The sequence below is a fragment of the Rosa chinensis genome, chromosome 5 (assembly GCF_002994745.2).
Source record: "Rosa chinensis cultivar Old Blush chromosome 5, RchiOBHm-V2, whole genome shotgun sequence".
In the NCBI taxonomy this organism is placed as follows: domain Eukaryota; kingdom Viridiplantae; phylum Streptophyta; class Magnoliopsida; order Rosales; family Rosaceae; genus Rosa; species Rosa chinensis.
Window position 1 is genome coordinate 15,591,985 of NC_037092.1, and position 20,236 is coordinate 15,612,220.

The 20,236-nt window shown below is 38.3% G+C and overlaps 3 protein-coding genes across 14 annotated transcripts; 1 reads left to right on the plus strand and 2 right to left on the minus strand.

Moving 5' to 3' along the window:
• The first annotated feature begins 255 nt into the window (after window positions 1–255).
• LOC112165193 lies at window positions 256–4,194 on the plus strand. 9 transcript variants are annotated; one of them, XR_002922702.2, is made up of 8 exons: window positions 266–500; window positions 704–769; window positions 914–967; window positions 1,302–1,592; window positions 2,148–2,189; window positions 3,063–3,151; window positions 3,575–3,740; window positions 3,844–4,194. XR_002922702.2 is itself a non-coding variant. In XM_024301632.2 (8 exons), the coding sequence occupies exons 1-8, from the start codon at window positions 371–373 to the stop codon at window positions 3,858–3,860; spliced, it is 768 nt and encodes a 255-aa protein (XP_024157400.1). In that variant the 5' UTR covers window positions 266–370; the 3' UTR covers window positions 3,861–4,194. The 9 variants fall into 9 exon arrangements, 7 of the variants coding, with proteins under 7 accessions (XP_024157405.1, XP_024157404.1, XP_024157402.1 ...); XM_024301632.2 differs by having other exon boundaries at window positions 3,575–3,653; XR_002922701.2 differs by having other exon boundaries at window positions 267–500; window positions 3,847–4,194.
• Window positions 4,195–4,771: 577 nt separating this feature from the next.
• LOC112165191 (protein PLASTID TRANSCRIPTIONALLY ACTIVE 14) lies at window positions 4,772–9,449 on the minus strand. Of its 4 annotated transcripts, none has more exons than XM_024301629.2 (13): window positions 9,270–9,447; window positions 9,020–9,181; window positions 8,544–8,681; window positions 8,236–8,361; window positions 7,964–8,092; window positions 7,287–7,376; window positions 7,033–7,183; window positions 6,504–6,613; window positions 5,888–5,959; window positions 5,683–5,788; window positions 5,380–5,580; window positions 5,250–5,292; window positions 4,772–5,151 (listed from the first exon to the last, which is right to left on the minus strand). In XM_024301629.2, the coding sequence occupies exons 1-13, from the start codon at window positions 9,324–9,326 to the stop codon at window positions 5,073–5,075; spliced, it is 1,464 nt and encodes a 487-aa protein (XP_024157397.1). In that variant the 5' UTR covers window positions 9,327–9,447; the 3' UTR covers window positions 4,772–5,072. The 4 variants fall into 4 exon arrangements, with proteins under 4 accessions (XP_024157397.1, XP_024157395.1, XP_024157396.1 ...); XM_024301627.2 differs by having other exon boundaries at window positions 9,020–9,187; XM_024301628.2 differs by having other exon boundaries at window positions 5,380–5,577; window positions 9,020–9,187; window positions 9,270–9,446.
• Window positions 9,450–9,856: 407 nt separating this feature from the next.
• On the minus strand, window positions 9,857–12,427 carry LOC112165194. The gene is made up of 2 exons (XM_024301638.2): window positions 11,615–12,427; window positions 9,857–10,698 (listed from the first exon to the last, which is right to left on the minus strand). The coding sequence occupies exon 1, from the start codon at window positions 12,382–12,384 to the stop codon at window positions 11,620–11,622; it is 765 nt and encodes a 254-aa protein (XP_024157406.1). The 5' UTR covers window positions 12,385–12,427; the 3' UTR covers window positions 9,857–10,698; window positions 11,615–11,619.
• Between the last annotated feature and the right edge of the window lie 7,809 nt (window positions 12,428–20,236).

The following is a 20,236-nucleotide window of genomic DNA, read 5'->3' on the forward strand; positions in this document are numbered from 1 at the left end:
AGGGACTGTTTTGGCTATTGAAATTGTCGAAAACAGCCAGTTCCAGTTTTCGTATTTATTATTAAGGGTGGCCTAAATTATGGTAAAGGCGCATCCAAGTGACATTTATTTTATCATTTATCTTAAAAGAAAAGGGCCCAAAAAAACGTAGTAGAAAATAATTTTATGAAAACAAAAGATTGACTTCCGCGTGTAGGTTACGCCCTGGGACCCTAATCGAGAACAAAACCGGACAACGAAAAAGAAGAAAGCGTAAAAGCTAGGCTAGGGTGGGCCGTACACCTATATACATGAACAGAAAAGGGAGCCAGAGGACAACCAAAAACCAAAATAAAAAAACTTGACCCCCAAAGTCCCAAAGTCCAACTATATGTCGTCTCTGTCTTGGCGGGAACTCCGGGACCTGGAATACGCAGGGCGCCGACCCGACCCGTTTGAATCATTGGGATTCCGTTCGCCACCAGCTGCCGTTCTCCGCCGCCTCGCCCGGGATTATCGTGGTATTTCTGCTTCCCTTTAGGGTTTTGTTTCTGACATCGTACTTGATAATAATCTAGTTAGGTTGTTATTTTTTTTTTTGGTTTGAGAATTGAGAATTAGGCTACGTAATTCTTTTCTTTTGGATTGTTTGAAGAAGAATGTTTGCAGTATTTGAGTGAGAAAATGGAAAATTAATTTGAATGTAATTCGTAACTGCAAACAGATACCGTGAAGATTCCAGATCCATCGGCGGGCACTACTACTTCTACATCTGCCTCTCCCTACCCTGGTATGCTCTTCACTTTTTGGTTTCAACTATATATTTGTTTTAGATTGATGGCTTCTCCTGCATTTTATTATACATTCCATCAAATCTTGTCTGTTCATATATTTTCAATGGTCTTATTGGGTTTTCTTGTAATTATCAATACAGAAGCACCCCTGGCTGCTCCCCTGACTCCTCACCCTTTAAGTTTTTTTGACGATGGTATGCTTTTGATTTTTGTCACACTTTGCTTGTCCTCTGTGTTTATGTTGTTCTTAAGGGATAAATCATTTGCCCTCTTCATCCTACATCTTATTTATTGCTTGGCTCACATACATACAGTAACTATTTCTTGACCAACTTGTACATCATATTGTATCTCTACTTCCGGACATTCTCATTTAACACCACACACATTTATTTTTATATCTTCTACAATCTCCTCCTAATTTTTTTTTTTTTTTTTTTTTGCTCTTATGACATTGTATCGGTATTTATTTTGTTATTCAATGTCACCAGTACTGAATTACTGATATACTTGTTTTGTTTTCTCTAGCATATACCATACAGAAGCTCCAAACAGAAAAATGTATGTATTGTACAAAGGTACACGGTATTGCATCTTGCTCCTACACGAGACGTGTCCCAAAGAATGCACCTGTTGGCCCTGGCTGTGAACTAGTTTGTAGGATCTGTGAAAGTCCGTTTTCAGGCACCTGTTGTGGTCTAGATGAAGGCCGTGCTATTCTCAAAGAGTGCATAATTTGTGGAGCGTACGGTGACCACTGGCCTAGATGGTGCCCACGCAACAATCGAGTCGACAAGAAACTTTTGGACCTTCCTCCTGGTAATTTTCCTCTTTTCCTGGTCTTTGATGATGATTATCTGGAGTGTACTCAAGTTTCATGAGTTTTGACAATTTTCATTTTATGCCATAAATAATTCCATCTTATATCCTTGTTTAGGCTCTTAAAATAGTTAAAAGGCCTAATAATTGATGCTCTCTCTCTTTGGATAATGTATTGTGCCGAATTATTTTGGTCAGTTTGAGTTGTTGCATGCGCTGATGCATAGCCGATGGAATATGCTAATCATTCAATATGTTCTCATCTTACTTACTGTAGGGAACAGAATTAGGTATTATCGAGTAAATGCTGGTCGAGTCATTCCTAAGTCTGTTTTAAATTCAAATTTTGAATAGTTCTTGACAAAATTTGAGTCATTTGTGTAAAGTTTCTTAGTTTCTATTATGCATCTACCATCCTTGAAATTAAATTGCCATTAAATTTAATTCGATTGTTTGTAGAGAAATCGTTATTGCCTTTTATGTTTGCAGTATTGAATAACAAAATAGAAAAGTAAAAAGGCCTCAATTTTGAATGTAACTGTTAACTCCAAACAGGTGTCTTTCACGTGGATTTCTCACGCGGCACTAGTGCTCCTGGTATGCTCTTTATTCTTGTTTTAAGATTTATGAGGAAGCCATTCTTTGTTACGTTGCTTAGAGATAGCTTCTCCTGCCAGACTAGATATTTGTTGATGGGATTAGATTTCATTGCATTTGTAACTTCATTTATCTATATGTTCCATCAAAGTTGCTTTTTCTTCTCATGACATTCTGTTCATATATTTGATATTATTCAATGGTTTTACTTTAAATATCCAAATATCACCTTGCGGGTCAAGAAGAACCCACCTACCCATATCTCTCGACTCCCATCTACCCATATCTCTCTTGACTCTATCCTCCTCAACTGCGAAGCTTCAAACCAACCAAAACCCAGAAGATGGTTTTGACATCCATCGATCTCCTTTTTCGATCAAGCCATTATGGATTGCAAAACCAGACATTTAGAATCATGCCTCTCTTTAAGTTAAGGGTCCTCTCTCTGTTGCCTTTTAATTTCCTATTTCAGAATCTTGGGTATTCTTATAAAAATTTAGGGATTCAGAGTGAATGGACTTGAAATTGGAGAGACACATATAATATTTTGAGGTAAGAGGAGAATGCCCAGAAAGGTGGATTTGGATCGGTGATTGCATGTTAGGAGAAAATATCAAATTCTGATCTTTAGTATCAAAAACAAAGTCTATGATGAGTCTTGAGATCTCAGTTGCTCACTTCGATGTCTTCCTTCGAAGACGAGATTCAATGGTGAGATAACAAGATTCAACAGAAAGAATCATGCGGGTTGATTCAAGATGCCAGCTTCAAGCAGTGATGGATGGAGGAGATTATTTTATTATTACAAAACGAAAATCCCTTTTCACTGCTGGATGGTTGCCATGCATTTTTCATTTGAATAATTGATTCCAGCTTCGTATTGTTCGGGAAAAGTTGAACAGAAGGAGCCTGCAAAGCCAGCTTCAGTTGAGAGCAATGCTGTCAAAGATGATGACCCAGAGGTATCTCTCTTATCTAATTTGTAGTTTGATTGTGCCATGATTACCTGCCCTGGTCTGTTCTTTCTATCCATTGAAAAAAAAGAAAGAAAAAAAATTTCAGTCATTTGCTGCTGTGTTTTGAATCCTTTTCACTTACTGCTGTGTTTTGAATCCTTTTCACTTGCTGCTGTGTTTTGTATCCTTTTCACTTACTGCTGTGTTTAGAACTTCATTATCAAATTTCTTATTTGTGAATTCTTTATTGTACTTTGATAAATGTTGGAATGGTTGTCATGTTGTGTTACTTTTCTTTATTATTATTTTTGATCTGGGTACTTATTGAGTTCTTTTCCCTAGATTTCTATGAGGATTCAATTCATTTCCTTGTGGTTTTACCATTGGTGTATTGATTTTTGTCTTTTTTCTTTGTTTTCAATTTTAAAGCCTGGATCTAAGAGAAGAGCCCAAGCCTCTGCATCAGCTAAAACTCCAGTTTCTGCTCAGAAGGCAAATATAGATACTGGTACATCCAGTTTTTGAAATGTCAGTTTTTGCTGTTACTTTTGCCTGATGTTTAAGGAGTTTGAGTCTTCAGCATTGCCTTGTTGTGGTAAAAAGTTTCCAATTTGTATTAGATATCGATGCTATAGTCTTTTTCTAGATTGTTGCTGATCAGTTCAATTTCTTCTTCTTCTTTTCTAACAAATGGTAAGAAGGGTGCCCAGAGTGATACACCACACCTTTCAAAGAAGGGAAAGACACCTGCTACTGATAAATCGAAGGCAGCAACTCCGAAGTCTGCTGGTGGTAATTTCTTTTTTGTGTCCTGCAACAATTCATTTGGTTCTGATGGTGGTCTTCAGTCTCACGAGGACAACGCTAGTGCTAAAAAGTAGAATGGAGATGTCGCTGAAGCACGGGCTTGTTTTTGATATATAACATTATTGGTATGGAGAGTATAGGGGAGATTATGTTAAAAGGGTTTTGGCATTAGCGGATTGGCCTTGACGGTATTACTGGATGGTTTATATATAAATGATTTTCAAGTAGGCGTTATGTTTGAAGAAATAAATTTAATTCTGTCTACTCTCAATTGGTATCTCTAAATCCTTGTCATACTGTTAGTGTTCTACTCTTGAGGGTCTCCATATTGACTCGCCCTTGCCCATTTATTTAGCTTTCAAGTTTAGTGATCAATCCCTTTCTGCCTTTTTGGAAGAGGGTAAAAGCTGTTATTGCCTAGTAATCTTAGGTCTCTATTATGACAAAGTTATGGATTGCAAAGCTCTGTTCAAAAATCAAAACGAATGAGTGTTTTGCTAATGCTGTCAAGTGGCTCGTGTTTCTTCGGGACATCCTTTCCACTGGACAATTACTAATTATCATTGCTCTGGTTTGCCGTTTGAGAGTTTCGAAATCTCTGAAAAGTTGTGGCCCAGGCAGGTGACTGCTGCAATTACCATCGGCCAATTTCACGATTGACGTTGTGGTTTCTATTCTTGAACGTTCATTTGTGTAATCTTTCTCCCTAGAAAAAGAGTAATCTAAAGACAGAAACCTTAGGTGAATACTAGACCAATTTGTGTTGCATTTTTGAAAGTAGATTACTATGGTAGATTGCTGAGGCAGAGGCCTCTCACCTGGTCCAAGAATGATCTTTCATCATACAATTTTTAAGCACTGGTACTTGGGTTTGTACAGGTATCCTCTCATGGTATTTGAAACGCCCCCTTTCTGTTCTTTGTTTTATGCCACATTAGTTCTTCCAACTACCGCAGATTGACATGATCTGATAGGATTTTGAAACAAAAGAGATACCAAAAATGCAAAATCTCTGCAAGCACTCATATATTCTAACATGAACTTTCATGCACTGAAGCAGAGTTTGGATCAATTAGATGCAACAAAATTTTCCTAGCTTTTCTAAACTTGGCAAACGGTATCAGAATAATATTCGTTCTTGATAGAGATCCAGTGTCTGCATGACTTTCTCGATGAACAACTTCCGGTGCAACCTATACCTGCACAAGTCCAGACCAACAATTAAATCATCAATGTGGTTTTATGACTTCCCCTACATTTCAAGTCCACAAAGCTATGGAATGGAACAGTTACATACTTGACCACAGCTTCAAGCGTCCTCGTAGCGTCTGGCATAGAATCTGTTGAGATAAGACGGGGCGAAACATGAGTTTCCAACATCAAGAAAACAACTTCCCCAGAAATGAAGATCTATGTAGCAAGCTTACCTAGGATATTTTGGTCTTCCTTAGAGTTGGTAGGAAATTTGACAAGCATCTGTCTGCATTCTTCCTGTAATTCCTTTATCGCTCGTCTTTCCATGCTTGGGATTGGAGGCACATCCCCATCTGACCAAGTAGGCAATGTTCTTGCTGCTGCGATGACAGCTCCGTCAACAAAAGTATCCCCTCCACTAGATAGGCGATCTGCTACAAAGTTTTACAGGTATTTCAAACTATGGAGATGCTTGGTTTAATCAAAGTACAAATCAATCTAGGACAAAAGCACTAAAGAATCTGAATGGCTTGTACTGTTATGATAGTATTCTTGGGGAAGTCCTGAGATATTGAATACTGACAAGAAGGAATCCAAATGAATACGTGCATTTCCAGAGAATTGAATTACATCCCATGGATTCTGCAATTCACAAGCCAGATGAAAGTAATAAATTTAGAATTGTACAAATGACATCATAATGCTTCTATTACTGAACCAATATAGCCAACAGTAAATTACCACAGATGAAGAAAAGCCATATCTTTGCATCAACATGTTGTTCTGTTGTCCACTCATGTAATTGATAGTCATCTGTGAATATTCATCAAATTAGTAGCAGACAATCTCCATATAGATGCGACATTAAAATGATATAACAAAAACTGCAAGGTAACAGATAACTTGAGGTGAAGGGGAGAGAGATATTACAGAAAAAAACTGAAAGTATAACCAATGTGGATCAGAAACTCTGGCCAAAACACAGTACTAAGTGAGCACAAGTTGCTCATGTCTCATGGGGCATGACAAGAGTTGTCAGAGTTAAAGAGAAGTTTCTGAGTAATAAAAAGTTCTACTTCTCAGCTTCTAAACTATAGAATTACTTTCCAATTTTCAATTCAATCAAGAATGGGATACTTTTTGTAATGGCTTGCTGGCATGTCTATAGACATTGATGGTATTTGGGATCAGATATCATTCTTACAGATGTTTCCATTCTTTTTCCCGTGCAGTTTCTCAAAGAGTCAACTTTCTGACTTTTGCTGTTACTTAAAAGCCTTATCTAAGACCATTTGACAGCTTCACCTTTTCCAGGGAGTTATCATATCAAAATTACATAATATAGGACGAAAATTACCTCATCACCTTTCTTAATCCGTTGTCCAGCATTTATCATTACTTCAAGCATACGATCCTTAAACCGCCAATGGAGAAAACAATTTGGCTGGAAGGAATGGTTTAGCATGTCTGCACAATGTGGCAAGTTTATTATCATTATAAAGCCATCTGATATCAAGGTCTCTTGCTTAAACTAAAGCATAGAAGTTCCATTTATATGTAAATAATAGTATAATACAACACATGGTTCTTATAATAAAATGTGACAATGAGAAAGCACATCTTCGTAGAATATTGTAAAATAAATTGATTTCAGACACAATTTTTTGTCCAGTAAAAAATTTCATACAGAATATTGTTTCTGCATCAAACTAACATGTTGCCAAATAAAAATGGTGGACAAAGGTGTGTAAGAGAAAAATAAAAATTTAAGGATGAATAAGTTTTAATCTCACCTCCCCAATGGCAACACTTTATCTAATTTCATGATATATTCATGGCGGAAAAAGTTATACATTGAACCAAGAGGTTAAGAGGCAGAAGCTTACCTGCATAAGGAATTAGCATATTTGAGTCTTGAAAAAGTGCACCAATTCTAATTTGCATGCCAATGCATCGTGATTGTGCCATACTCAGTGCCCAGATGAATCTCTCAGAATCTCGAGCGAGGCGTTTAATCTTAAGGGGTACACCAGAATGCTAATTGAGGTACACAAACAACATGCAGAATGAGTTAAAAGAGGGTAGTCACTTTAACTGGCACAGAGGAAATGAAAAGCAGAATGCAGGTGTTGCTGGGTACCCAATTTTTCTCCCAAAATTCCAGAGCTCGGCATTGCTGTTCTCTCATTGTTGAAGCAAGATTGGGATCCTGTAGTTCTGAAAGCTCCTCCTATAGCATATATGGAGCACAATCAAAGAAAAGCATGACTAAGAATAATTATTCGCGAACCTCCAAAGCCAAAAATTACACGATGAAAATGAAGAAGTTTTGAAAAAGTGATAGACATGCATGTGCATGTCATTTCTTCTCCTCCTCCAACCAACCATCAAAAAGAGGAGCTGACAGTAGCATCCAATATGACACCACATGATTTAAAGAAAGATTATCAAAAGGAATGACCTAAACAATGGGGATGTATTCTAGAAAGCCACATCATAGCTATGAGATATTCCTGCTACACTAGGCAAACTCAAGGCCATAGGTGCAAATCTTATTTACAAGAAGGGTAAGCTTTAAAGCTGGCCTTCTGAAAATTTTCTACACTTTTGTCAAAGAGCGCCTCAAAATTTAATGATATAGTCCTCAAAGAATGTCAAAGCTCTTGGTCTTATAGCATAACTCAAAGCAGTTAGATACATCTGTAATGTGTATTGATTCAATCTTGAATCTAGTCAAAAGAGGAAAAAAATAAATAAATAAAAAAGGGAACTGCATTTCTTTACAATGAAAAATTTATGCACTGTTAGTTCATTCACCTCGCTAGCTAAAAGCAGACTGGGGCACTCATCTGCACTGGGTAAAAAATCACTATACAACTGCCAAAAGTTATCCTCCCGATCAAATGCATACAAAAGAAGGCAAGCTAACCTTAGATCCCAACCTGTCTGCCACCAGGAGGAAGACAATAAAAATTGAAAATCTAATTACAAATAAACAAACTTGAAGAAATAGAGAATAAATGACAGTTTTTCTGGTAAGTGCATGAAGACATGGTTCAGAATCGAATAGAAATACAATAATATGATACCTCTGGATCAGTTGAATTGATGATATCAAATATTGGGTGACCCACTGGTACTATATCTGGGAAAAACATCCATGGGAGCTTTTGGCTTATAGTTAACATCAGTTCTAGTGGTATTTCCATTATCACCTGTGAAATTGAGCATAAAACTACATTAACACCGAAAACTCAACACTTAATCAACAACTAGTACTATGATATCCATCATAAACACTGAATTGCATTGGTTGCATTATTCATGCAACTGTTATTGTTAACACACCAGCAAGTGCAATAGATTATCCAAAAAAAAAACCAGAGAAACAACTCACCCTAGCACGGCGAAGTGGTTCAACATCCTTGGAAGCATAAACTCCAAACCCATCTGGGCCTTCTTTAAATTCAATTCCATAAGCTCTCATACTTCTAACAAACCCTATCTTGTAGAAATCAGGATCTGTTGGCTCCAACTATAGACATTAAGAACATGGATAAGATTTTAGCAATGAAAGGAAAAAAAAAAAATTCATTAAAAGTAAACACCTTTCAGTCCAAAATCATAACATCATGCTGTCCTTGTTTCCAATGAACACAATTCACATTAACAACTAAGCAACTGTTTGGCTAATTAGCATTAAACACTATGAAGATACTGATTCATTTCAGTTCTAGAGGCAAGAAAGTTGAAACCTTTAATCGAAAACCAAACTTTGATGAATTCCCAAGTGCTGTGAAATCCAAATTACATTTCTTTAAATTCCTGAGCAGCCAAACAGAGCATAAAGGAGAATCAGAAATGGGTATTTACCTCAGAGGGAGAGTCTTCAGCTCGGGGAGACTGAAGCAGAGGAAACGGAGAGGCCTCGGTGGTGGCTGCTTTGGCTTTAATGGGTTGAATACGAATGCCTTTGTCTGTGTCTTTAGTGGTGAAAGAGAATCTGGGTCTTGGTGAGCCTCCATAGCTGAAGCCCTGCAACTGATTCATACACACATCAAGATTAACAAGACAGAAGAAGAAAATGGAAATGAGAAATGAAGATGAGAGAAAGATATGGGACCTGAGGATTGGAGATGAGGCAGTGGGAAGGGTGATGAAGAGGAAGAGAAGAAGTCATTGGAGAGAAGAGACAGAGTACTAGAATTGAGAGTCCAACATGTTAGATAGCAGCGGAGCAGAGCAAAGCAACAGAAGCAGTGTTAGAAGTGAAGGACGAACTGGACAAGGTTATCCACTTTGACAGTCTCCTCTGTTTTAAACGAGTTCGAGTAGGAAATCCTTGTTACCTTTTTATTTTTTTATTTTTTTCACTTTTCAGATTGCAAGTCCTGAATGGCTTTAGGACATTGAATTACAGAATAATTAGAGGCTTCTGACCAAAAAAAAAGTCTTATTACCGATGAAATTTAATCATTTAATGTTTTGTCTAAAAATTATAAAATAAAATAAAAAGTAGATATTTATGGATGAATGATCCATCACTGAAAGTCTCTCATAAAAATGATGGACTTTCGTTACCTAGGATACAACACTCGAGTGACTCGACCTTCCTTAACATGATTCCCCATTTCCCCTCGTCATTAGAAGGCAAAAATTTCTTATTAGACTATAAGGACTAGAAGCCATAGTTTCAACTCCAACTTCAATTTTCTTATCTTCTTTATTAGTTAATATTCAAGTTTGAAGTTTCTTATTCATATCTTATGAATTAGATTTTGCATTAAAGGAATCAATCAATCTCAAGCCCCTAAATGCTCAGGACCAGCCCTGGTTGCAAGTTATAACTTTCCCGTAACAATCATGTTATTTTACAGTTCTCACTTCACGAAATTACTAGCTTTGAGATTCGCTGTATTATCACCTCTGCATGAATAACATGGGGTTATGGCATTATCTAATAAACGAAGCCCTAAAGACTTTGTCAACTTGAACATTACATTTGTAATCAGAACTCAAGTCATTCACCAACATGAGTTGATACAACTTCTTTAAGCCTGTCCATTTGGCAATGTCACAAATGCAGCATTACAGTTTCGGCTTCAGGGACTGGGGTGGGGGAAGGAATTGCAAATAAGAAGGCTGAAAGAAGAGCACTGCAAACAAACAACTTTGCACGTCTGTTACGCATTTGAAGGCACGATTGATGGTAGTAAAATTTGGCGACAGGACCACTCAAACAGTGATTCTGTCAAAGATTGGGAGCCCAAATTTCTCCAAGTTCAAGCGTCCTGCTTCTATCAAGCTGGTATTCTGCACTGAGGACAAACCTTTTGTATTCAGGTGCCTCTTAAACAGAAGAAAAATGGACCATGATATAATAGATGCTGTGGTGAAGACATGACTAGAGTTCGCAGCTCTTTATGGCTTCAGCTAAGGAACATATAAGAGCAACACCAGAGACAACAGCTTGACAAGAATCTTTTCCCAATTGTGCGTGGAGAAAGCAGCAATGTCGGCACATCAGTCACTCCATACTCCTTCGCAAGAGGCTGTTATACATACACTTCTATGAATTAGAAGATTAAACAACCATAGAAGCAAAAATGGCAGGTTCCAGGTGCACATGAACCACTTTTTATAAGAGAAGGGGTACATGAACCTGGCACTGAATTCAACAATTAGTTCACACAACTCACATATGCATATCCACTAGCAGAGGTTGGCTACATATTTCATTTAAAATGAACTGCATCTAACCAGAGCACACATAAAAGAAGGCCAGCCATGATACAGACCAACATCTTTTCCTATAGAAAGTAGCTTTCTATATAGAAGAACAGAATCCATTCCAGCCGAGGAGACCGAAGTATTTAATTATTTATCAAAGACTCACACTTTCGCACACTGAGGAGAACAAAATAAATACTTCAAATCATTACAGCTGGAATATATACTTCAATCTATTCTAGAAAAACCTTTTTGTCGAAATCAGAGTCATTTAGTTGAGCTTACTGAGTTAGACACACACTCACAATCAACACTGTTACTCAGATACATGCCCTATAAAGCTGTTAAAACGAATGATTGAATTGACACCATTCCTGGAATCACAAAGGAATGGCTCCCAATACACAGTGGATAAGTGAACAAATAGTTATACCATAGCATAATCTACCAAAACGATACACAGAATACTGAAAATCCTCCAACAAAACAGATGGGTGGAAGTCCCCAACACATTGTACATCACAAACTATCATTTAACTTTTTCAAACAGCATAGAAAACCAGAACAACATTCCTATTAGAGAAAGTGCTAATTAGATGGCTAATTTTCTTCATCAAAAGATTCATTCCAAATTTTGGTCATATCAAAGTACTCTACATTCTCAACTATTGCACACAATTTTATAGCTTGCTTAGTATTCATAAAATGTAACTGAAAACAAAGTTGAGGCATATATACCTGCTCTATTCTGTCCACTTATCAATCATATGATCCAATAAAGCCAAAACCTTCCTAAAACCCTCAGATACACAACCTTTCTCACTATCCCCAACACAATCCAAAGCCTCATTCAACTCCAATGCCTCCCTAATCCTAGCCTCCCTCAACAAACCCCTATAAACCCACTTCCTCAAATTACATCCCGGAACGATACTCGCACCCAACATTGCCCTCAAAACATTCAAAGCCTCAAGCACCATCCCATTCCTACAAAACCCACCAACCAAAACCCCACAAACTCTCTCATCAAGCACAACTGGGGAGCCAGGCCTCACCATCCAGTTGAACAGCTTGAGGGCCTCTCTGGGTCTCTTTCTCTTGAAATAAGAGGCAATGAGCATGGTTGTGATGGGAGTGAGATAGGAATGGGAAGGTGGGTTGTGGCGGAGGCGGGTCAGAAGTGACATGGGCCGGGCCATGTCGGGTTGGGAAGTGAAGGAGTGGATGAGAATGGAGAGAGAGAGGGAATGGAGAGGTGGGTTTGTGAGGAGGGCTGTGATGGTGAGGTGGGTTGAGGTGTCGAGGTGGCCTGAGAGGCAGAGGCGTGGGAGGAGGAGGTTGATGTTTGTGAGGTCTTCTTGGGTTAGAGTTTGAGTTTGAGTTTGTGTTGGTTTTGTTGAAGTGATCGAATCAATGGTTGAAGAAGAGGAGAAGGGAATTGAGAGTTGTGTGATGGTGGGTTTTGAGGCAAGAGAGAAAATTTGCTGTGCTTTCTGGACTGACTTCATTCTCAGCTATCAACTGGTCTCCGTCTCTCCGAGGTTTGAAGTGGTTACACTGTCGTTGGCATATTTATATGACAGTGATCCCATTTGCCGACGATGGTTTCGTCGTTGAAGAAGTTTAACAATCTTTTTATTTTCTTTTGTAATCTCATCGGATTAAAAATTTGAAAAATGAAACGTTACTCCAACTCCTATCTAGGTTGATCTTGTATAAGTGAGCTTTAGGAACCAAAATGAGCGTCACTCAACAACGAAGAAAAATTCCTTGCAATTTTCATAAAAAATGATATCTAAGAAGAAACTGTAGCAACGATACTAAGATAAATGTCAAAATTTCAAATCAAAAAATTGTGTGTTGATCGAGTAATTGTCTAGTTGAAATACTGAATTCAATTTCACAAGTACAAAAATACCAAGAATTTTGAAAGACAATCCGTCCATAACCAAGTCAAATGGAAGAAGCCATTTATGAAAATTTTTTATGTTTTCATTTAAGAAAATAAAAATTGAAATTGGAAATGTTTACTGTCTGTTGGGATCAATCTTATATAATGTTGGTATTTGTTAATTTTTTTGTTGTGAGGAGAAAAAAAAAAAAAAAAAAACTAGCTTTGTTGTTGAGGTTTTTGCCACTTTTGATGTACTAATATTTAGCATTCTTGCACCACATCAACAACCTAGAGCAGTGTTGATGATCGATCTTGATCGATTGTTAGAGCAAGTTTGGCGGTCTTTTAGCTGAGATTTCCGAGCTTCCAGTGAAACAACCACTTGGAATTGGGCCAACATTTTAATTGGCAAATAAGGATCGTTGTTTCCAAATTCATGCCCAAGTATTTATTACTTCTTGGGTGTCACTAGACATGTATATTTTTAACCTCATATAACCTCACTCACTCATAAACGCTTAAACCTGAAGGTAACAATATAAAAAACTTGGTTTAGTTGCTTCCAATATCTCATCTAATTCTAAAAGTGAATTACAATGGAACATGTTTGATCTTTTGATCGACATATCTATGTTGTGTCAGCTGCATTGATTTCATGCACTTAGCGAAACTAATATCATGTTACTTTTATTTCAGTGGTATTGTCACGATTTAAGTATGCAATAGAAGGGTCATATAAGGAAGCATTGGAGTATTGCACTGTATATGTATGATCTATGCCCAGAGTTTTACTAAGAACAGTTTTGATGCAGAACGGATGGCAACTAAATTTGAAGAACAATTAGATCGTGCTAAAGGAGGAAAACGAAAAGTGACTAGTAGACAGGAAACAGCTCGGAGTCCGATTGGGACGTACCTTATCTTTCCGGAATGGGAATCGCGCCAGAAACAAGACTCATTGCATCGCTATGAGCTGTAGCATTTTTCGGGCTTTCGAGGTCGTTTAGGGCCTCAAAACTGTATTTTTCTATTTTACCCGTTTTTGGTTTTCCTAGTTATTTTTGGGTTGTTTTCGTTTTTATCCATGGGCTTTAGGGATTCGATGTTAGTAGCCCTAGGGTATTTTTCTCTTATTTGCGGCTGCAGAACGCATCTTTCATCTTTTAATCAATAAAATAGAGATTTTCTCTTTTATCTCTGGTGGACTCCAGAATTCTTTTGTTAGGTTTATTGCTGGTAAACCTAGGTTACTATTCCGACTGCGTCAGGTGGTATCAGAGCAGGTCTTCCCTGTCTCTTTTATTTGCCTTCATAACAATGGGTGAGGTTACGAAATTAGATATTGAAGCTCTTACGGCAGCGTTTACCGCTGCCATCAATTCCATGAACAATCAGATTGGAGAAATTCGTGGAATGTTGGGTGAGAAGAAGAAGAAGAAGAAGAACAACAACAACAATAATCGGCATAGAGGTGGGGAAGGAGGCCAGCGAGTTAGGGCTCCACGTGGTGAAGTTGTTGATAATACATCAGGATCTGAGCCTGAAGAAGAAATTTTACAACATGAACAACAGGGACAAGCTGACCAGGATTACAAAGTCAAGGCCGAAATTCCTTTCTTTTCGGGCAATTTGGGTGTAGAAGATTATTTGGATTGGCAGCTTCAGGTGGACAGATTCTTTGAGATTATGGAAGTACCTGAACACAAGCAAGTTAAGCATGTTGCCTGGAGATTGAAGAGTACTGCTGCAGTATGGTGGGATAAGTTGCAGAGCACTCGAAAGAAGCAGAGGAAGCAGGGTGTTAGAACATGGCGAAGAATGAAGCAGTTGATGATGGAGAGGTTCTTGCCAGATGATTATGAGCAGATTCTATACAGGCTGTATATTGAATGTGTCCAGGGAACTAGGACGGTGGCTAATTATACAGCTGAGTTCTTACGCTACTCGGAGCTTAATGAATTAGGAGAAACTGAAGGCCAGAAGGTGGCTCGCTATATCAGTGGGCTGAAGCCTTCCATTCAGGAGAGAATTGGGTTACAAACTGTTCAGACTATGGCCGAAGTTACAAACCTAGCATTGAAGGCAGAGTTGTTGGAGAAGCCTTCACAAGCTTCTTCTTTCCAGAGGTATAACTACCAAAGGAGTACAGATTTGGTTAACGCCTCAACTGCCAAGGGTACAACCACGCTGCAGAGAGCAGAAAACGCTTTTAAAGCTTCTAATCCTCCTTTTAAAGTCGCGGGCAGTTCTAACAGTTCTAGTGGTGCTCAAAATAGGGCCCCGAATCAGAGGTTTAATAATCCTTATGCTAAACCTACAACAGATATCTGTTATCGATGCAACAAGCCTGGGCATAGGTCTAATGTGTGTCCTGAGAGGAGACAAACTGCTCTTATAGGTGAATATGATGAAGATGAAGAAGACGGAAGAGGTGACGACTATGATGGGGCTGAGTTCGCGGAGGAGGAGTCTCCTGAAAAGGTTAATATTGTGTTGCAGCGGGTCTTATTATGTCCTAAAGAAGATGGGCAGCGACGCAAAATTTTCAGGTCATTTTGTTCCATCAATAACAAAGTGTGTAATTTGATTGTGGATAATGGGAGTTGTGAAAACTTTGTAGCCAAGAAACTGGTGGAATACTTGCAGTTACCTACACAGCCTCATGAAGCACCTTATTCCCTTGGTTGGGTCAAGAAAGGTCCACAAGTTCGAGTTACTGATTCCTGCAAAGTACCAGTATCCATTGGTAAGCATTATAAAGACGAAGTTCTGTGTGATATTATTGATATGGATGCTTGTCATATTTTATTTGGACGACCTTGGCAATATGATGTGGATGTGATCTATAAACGCAGAGATAATGTGATGATGTTTATGTGGAATAGTCATAAAATTGCTATGGCTCTTGTGTGTCAATTTGAGAAATCTGGTGGAAAGAAAGGGGAGACTTTTCTGACCTTGTGTAGCAGTGAATTTGAGATGGAGGAGTCCTTTAAAGAATCTAAAGTTTACTGCCCAGTGGTGATAAAGGGGTTGTTGGCTGCAGAAAAGGAGGATGTGGTGATCCCTAGGGAAGTGCAGGATATGTTGAGAGAGTTTGAAGAGTTGATTTCTGATGAGTTGCCCAACGAACTACCACCTATGAGGGACATTCAACATCAGATTGATTTGGTTCCTGGAGCTAGTTTACCAAATCTACCACATTACCGAATGAGTCCCAAGGAGAATGAGATTTTGAGGGAGCAGATTGAAGATTTGTTAAAAAAAGGGTTCATTCGTGAAAGCATGAGTCCTTGTGCAGTTCCAGTCCTCCTTGTGCCTAAGAAGGGCAATCAATGGCGGATGTGTGTTGATAGCAGGGCCATAAATAAAATAACTGTGAAGTACAGGTTTCCCATTCCTCGTTTGGAGGACATGCTTGATGAACTGGAGGGTTCCAAAGTATTTACCAAGATAGACCTTCGAAGTGGTTACCACCAGATTCGAATCAAACCAGGAGATGAGTGGAAGACAGCTTTTAAGAGCAAGGCTGGCTTATTCGAGTGGATGGTTATGCCATTCGGATTGTCTAATGCACCCAGCACTTTTATGAGGCTTATGAACCAGGTTCTTCGTCCTTTTATTGATTCCTTTGTCGTGGTGTATTTTGATGATATATTGATCTACAGCAGGACCAAAGAAGAACATCTGGTACATTTGAGACAGGTTCTGGGGGCTTTACAGGAAAATAAACTGTACATTAACCTCAAAAAGTGTACTTTCTGTACCAACAAACTGTTATTTTTAGGATTCGTGGTTGGAGAAGAAGGCATTCAGGTTGATGAAGAAAAGGTGAGAGCAATAAGAGAATGGCCAGCTCCAAATACAGTTTCTGAGGTGCGGAGCTTTCATGGTTTAGCTACTTTCTACAGGAGGTTTGTGAAGAATTTTAGTACCATTACTGCCCCTATTACTGAATGTTTGAAGAAGGGCAAATTCCAATGGGGAGAGGAACAAGAGAAGAGTTTTGCCTTAATCAAGGAGAAACTTTGTACTGCACCAGTTCTTGCTCTTCCTAATTTTGACAAGGTATTTGAGGTTGAATGTGATGCTAGTGGCGTGGGAGTAGGTGCTGTGTTGTCACAAGAAAAGAAACCAGTAGCATTCTTTAGTGAAAAGCTTAGTGAAGCTCGTCAGAAGTGGAGCACTTATGACCAAGAATTTTATGCAGTGTTCCGGGCATTGAGGCAATGGGAACACTACCTGATTCAGAGGGAGTTTGTACTGTTCACTAATCATTAGGCCTTGAAGTACCTTAATAGCCAAAAGACTGTGAATAAGATGCATGCAAGGTGGGTGAGTTTTCTGCAGAAGTTCCCTTTTGTGATTCAGCATAAATCTGGCACTCTTAACCGGATTGTAGATGCTTTGAGTAGGAGGGCTTCCTTGCTGGTCACTTTAGCTCAGGAGATTGTGGGGTTTGATCTCTTGAAGGAGTTGTATGAGGAAGATGTTGATTTCAAGGAGATTTGGGCCAAGTGCAGCAATAATAATGCAGTTGCAGATTTTTATGAGAATGAAGGATATTTATTCAAGGGCAACCGGCTTTGTATCCCTAGTTCTTCATTGAGGGAGAAACTGATCAGAGATCTGCATGGAGGGGGATTGAGTGGGCACTTGGGCCGAGACAAAACTATTGCTAGTCTTGAGGAGAGGTATTTCTGGCCACAGTTGAAGAAGGATGTAGGAACTATCGTGAGAAAGTGCTACACCTGCCAGGTTTCTAAGGGTCAGTCCCAAAACACAGGTCTTTATCTACCTCTACCTATTCCTGAAGATATTTGGCAGGATCTTGCTATGGATTTTGTATTGGGATTACCCCGTACCCAAAGGGGTGTGGATTCCGTGTTTGTGGTAGTTGACAGGTTCTCCAAGATGGCGCATTTCATTGCATGTAAGAAGACTGCAGATGCTTCTAATATAGCCAAACTGTTCTTCAGGGAGGTGGTTTGTTTGCATGGAGTACCCAAGTCCATTACTTCTGATAGAGACACAAAGTTCCTTAGCCATTTCTAGATTACCTTGTGGAGGATGTTTGGGACCGCTTTGAACCGTAGCAGCACAGCTCATCCTCAAACTGATGGACAGACAGAGGTTACTAACAGAACTTTGGGTAACATGGTCCGAAGTATTTGTGGAGATCGACCCAAACACTGGGATTATGCCTTGCCACAGGTGGAGTTTGCTTATAACAGTGCTGTGCATAGTGCAACAGGAAAGTCACCATTCTCCTTAGTTTATACTGCTGTTCCTCGACATGTGGTTGATCTAGTGAAGCTTCCTAAGGTTCCTGGTGCTAGTGTTGCTGCTGAAAGTATGGCTAGAGATGTGCAGGCTATTCGAGACGAAGTTAAGAACAAATTGGAAACAACTAATGCTAAGTATAAAGCTGCAGCTGATAAGCATTGCAGAATAAAAGTGTTCTAAGAGGGTGATGACGTGATGGTGTTTCTGCGGAAAGAGAGATTTCCTGTTGGTACCTATAACAAGCTAAAGCCCAGAAAATATGGTCCTTTTAAGGTGCTGCGGAAGATCAACGACAATGCTTATGTTGTTGCCCTTCCTGACTCCATGGGTATCTCTAACACCTTTAATGTGGCTGACCTGCATGAGTTTCGTGAAGATGAGATTCTTTATCCAGATGAGAACTCGGGGTCGAGTTCTTCGGAGGTGGAGGAGACTGATGCAGAACGGATGACAACTAAATTTGAAGAACAATTAGATCGTGCTAAAGGAGGAAAACGAAAAGTAACTAGTAGACAGGAAACATCTAGGAGTCCGATTGGGACGTACCTTACCTTTCCGGAATGGGAATCGCGCCAGAACAAGACTCATTGCGTTTCCATGAGCTGTAGCATTTTTCGGGCTTTCGAGGTCGTTTAGGGCCTCAAAACTGCATTTTTCTATTTTACCCGTTTTTGGTTTTCCTAGTTATTTTTGGGTTGTTTTCGTTTTTATCCATGGGCTTTAGGGTTTCAATGTTAGTCGCCTTAGGGTATTTTTCTCTTGCGGCTGCAGAACGCATCTTTCATCTTTTAATCAAGGGGACGGATCCGTGGCATCATAAATTATAGTTAAAATTATACTTCAATTACCAACCATTAGATTAAAAGATTATCAATGGATGAGATTAGTCATAAAGAATATATCATTACCTATTATTTTTCTTTTCTTTTCTTTTCTTTTTAATTAATTAATCAAATCTATTTATTATGATTTAATAAAAATCAATAATTGCTATTCTGATTTGGAATACAATTAAGGAATCAAATCAATTGTTTTCTTATTGAAACTCATCTACTCCTCAAAAAGGAAAAAGAAATCGATCAGATGAGGCCTTTGACGAACTAAATGAAAACTTTAACAAACTAAATGAACATGAAAGAATTTTACACAACGTCAACTACTCAACTAGATATCATGAGACCTGATGTTTATCATCAACAAATGGCAGGAACTGTACAATATTTAGAGCAAATAGAAAGAAAAAGAAAAGAATTAAGGGTAACCTATTGGAGATATGCAATGAAAATATGATGAATCTTGATTTTGCTCTGTCATCTTGATGAGGAAACGATGAGAAAGAACCAATCAGTTTTCATCATGCTTCGTCAAAGGCCTCATCTGATTGATTTCTTTTTCTTTTCTGAGCAGTAGATGAGTTTCAATAGGAAAACAATTGAAAGATTTGATTCCTTAATTGTATTCCAAATCAGAATAGCAATTATTGATTTTTATTAAGTCATAATAAATAGATTTGATTAATTAATTAAAAAGAAAAGAAAAAATAATAGGTAATGATATATTCTTTATGACTAATCTCATCCATTGATAACCTTTTAATCTAATGGTTAGTAATTGAAGTATAATTTTAACTATAATTTATAATGCCAAGGATCCGCCCCCTTTAATCAATAAAATAGAGATTTTCTCTTTTATCTCTGGTGGACTTCAGAATCCTTTTGTTAGGTTTATTGCTGGTAAACCTAGGTTACTATTCCGACTGCGTCAAGTTTCCTGCAGTTTTGCTTTTCTTTATTTACAGTGTTTATAGGGAGAAATTACCTCATACCGACCCTTTCCAATTAACTTCTGTTTGTATTAATTTGATCATTATCAAGTTTTAACAGTGTACAGTTTCTTAGAAGTTATAGTGACCACGAATGTACATGAATTAGATGAAATCTTTTCCAGGATAATGAAAGCAGCAAATCCATATGAATTGATGGGCCTTGTTCATTCTTGCAAGTTAGAGAGAAACAAGGGATGTGCCAATTTTTGTACTCTAATTTGATTGAAGGATGCTAGAAGGTTGTACCATGATATATAAGAATTTCATAATTTCTGTTAGATTGGATGGATTCTGTTACTTATTGGACTAGATTCATTCCAAGCCAAATCTGAAGAGCAATTTCCGAAAGCTTTCA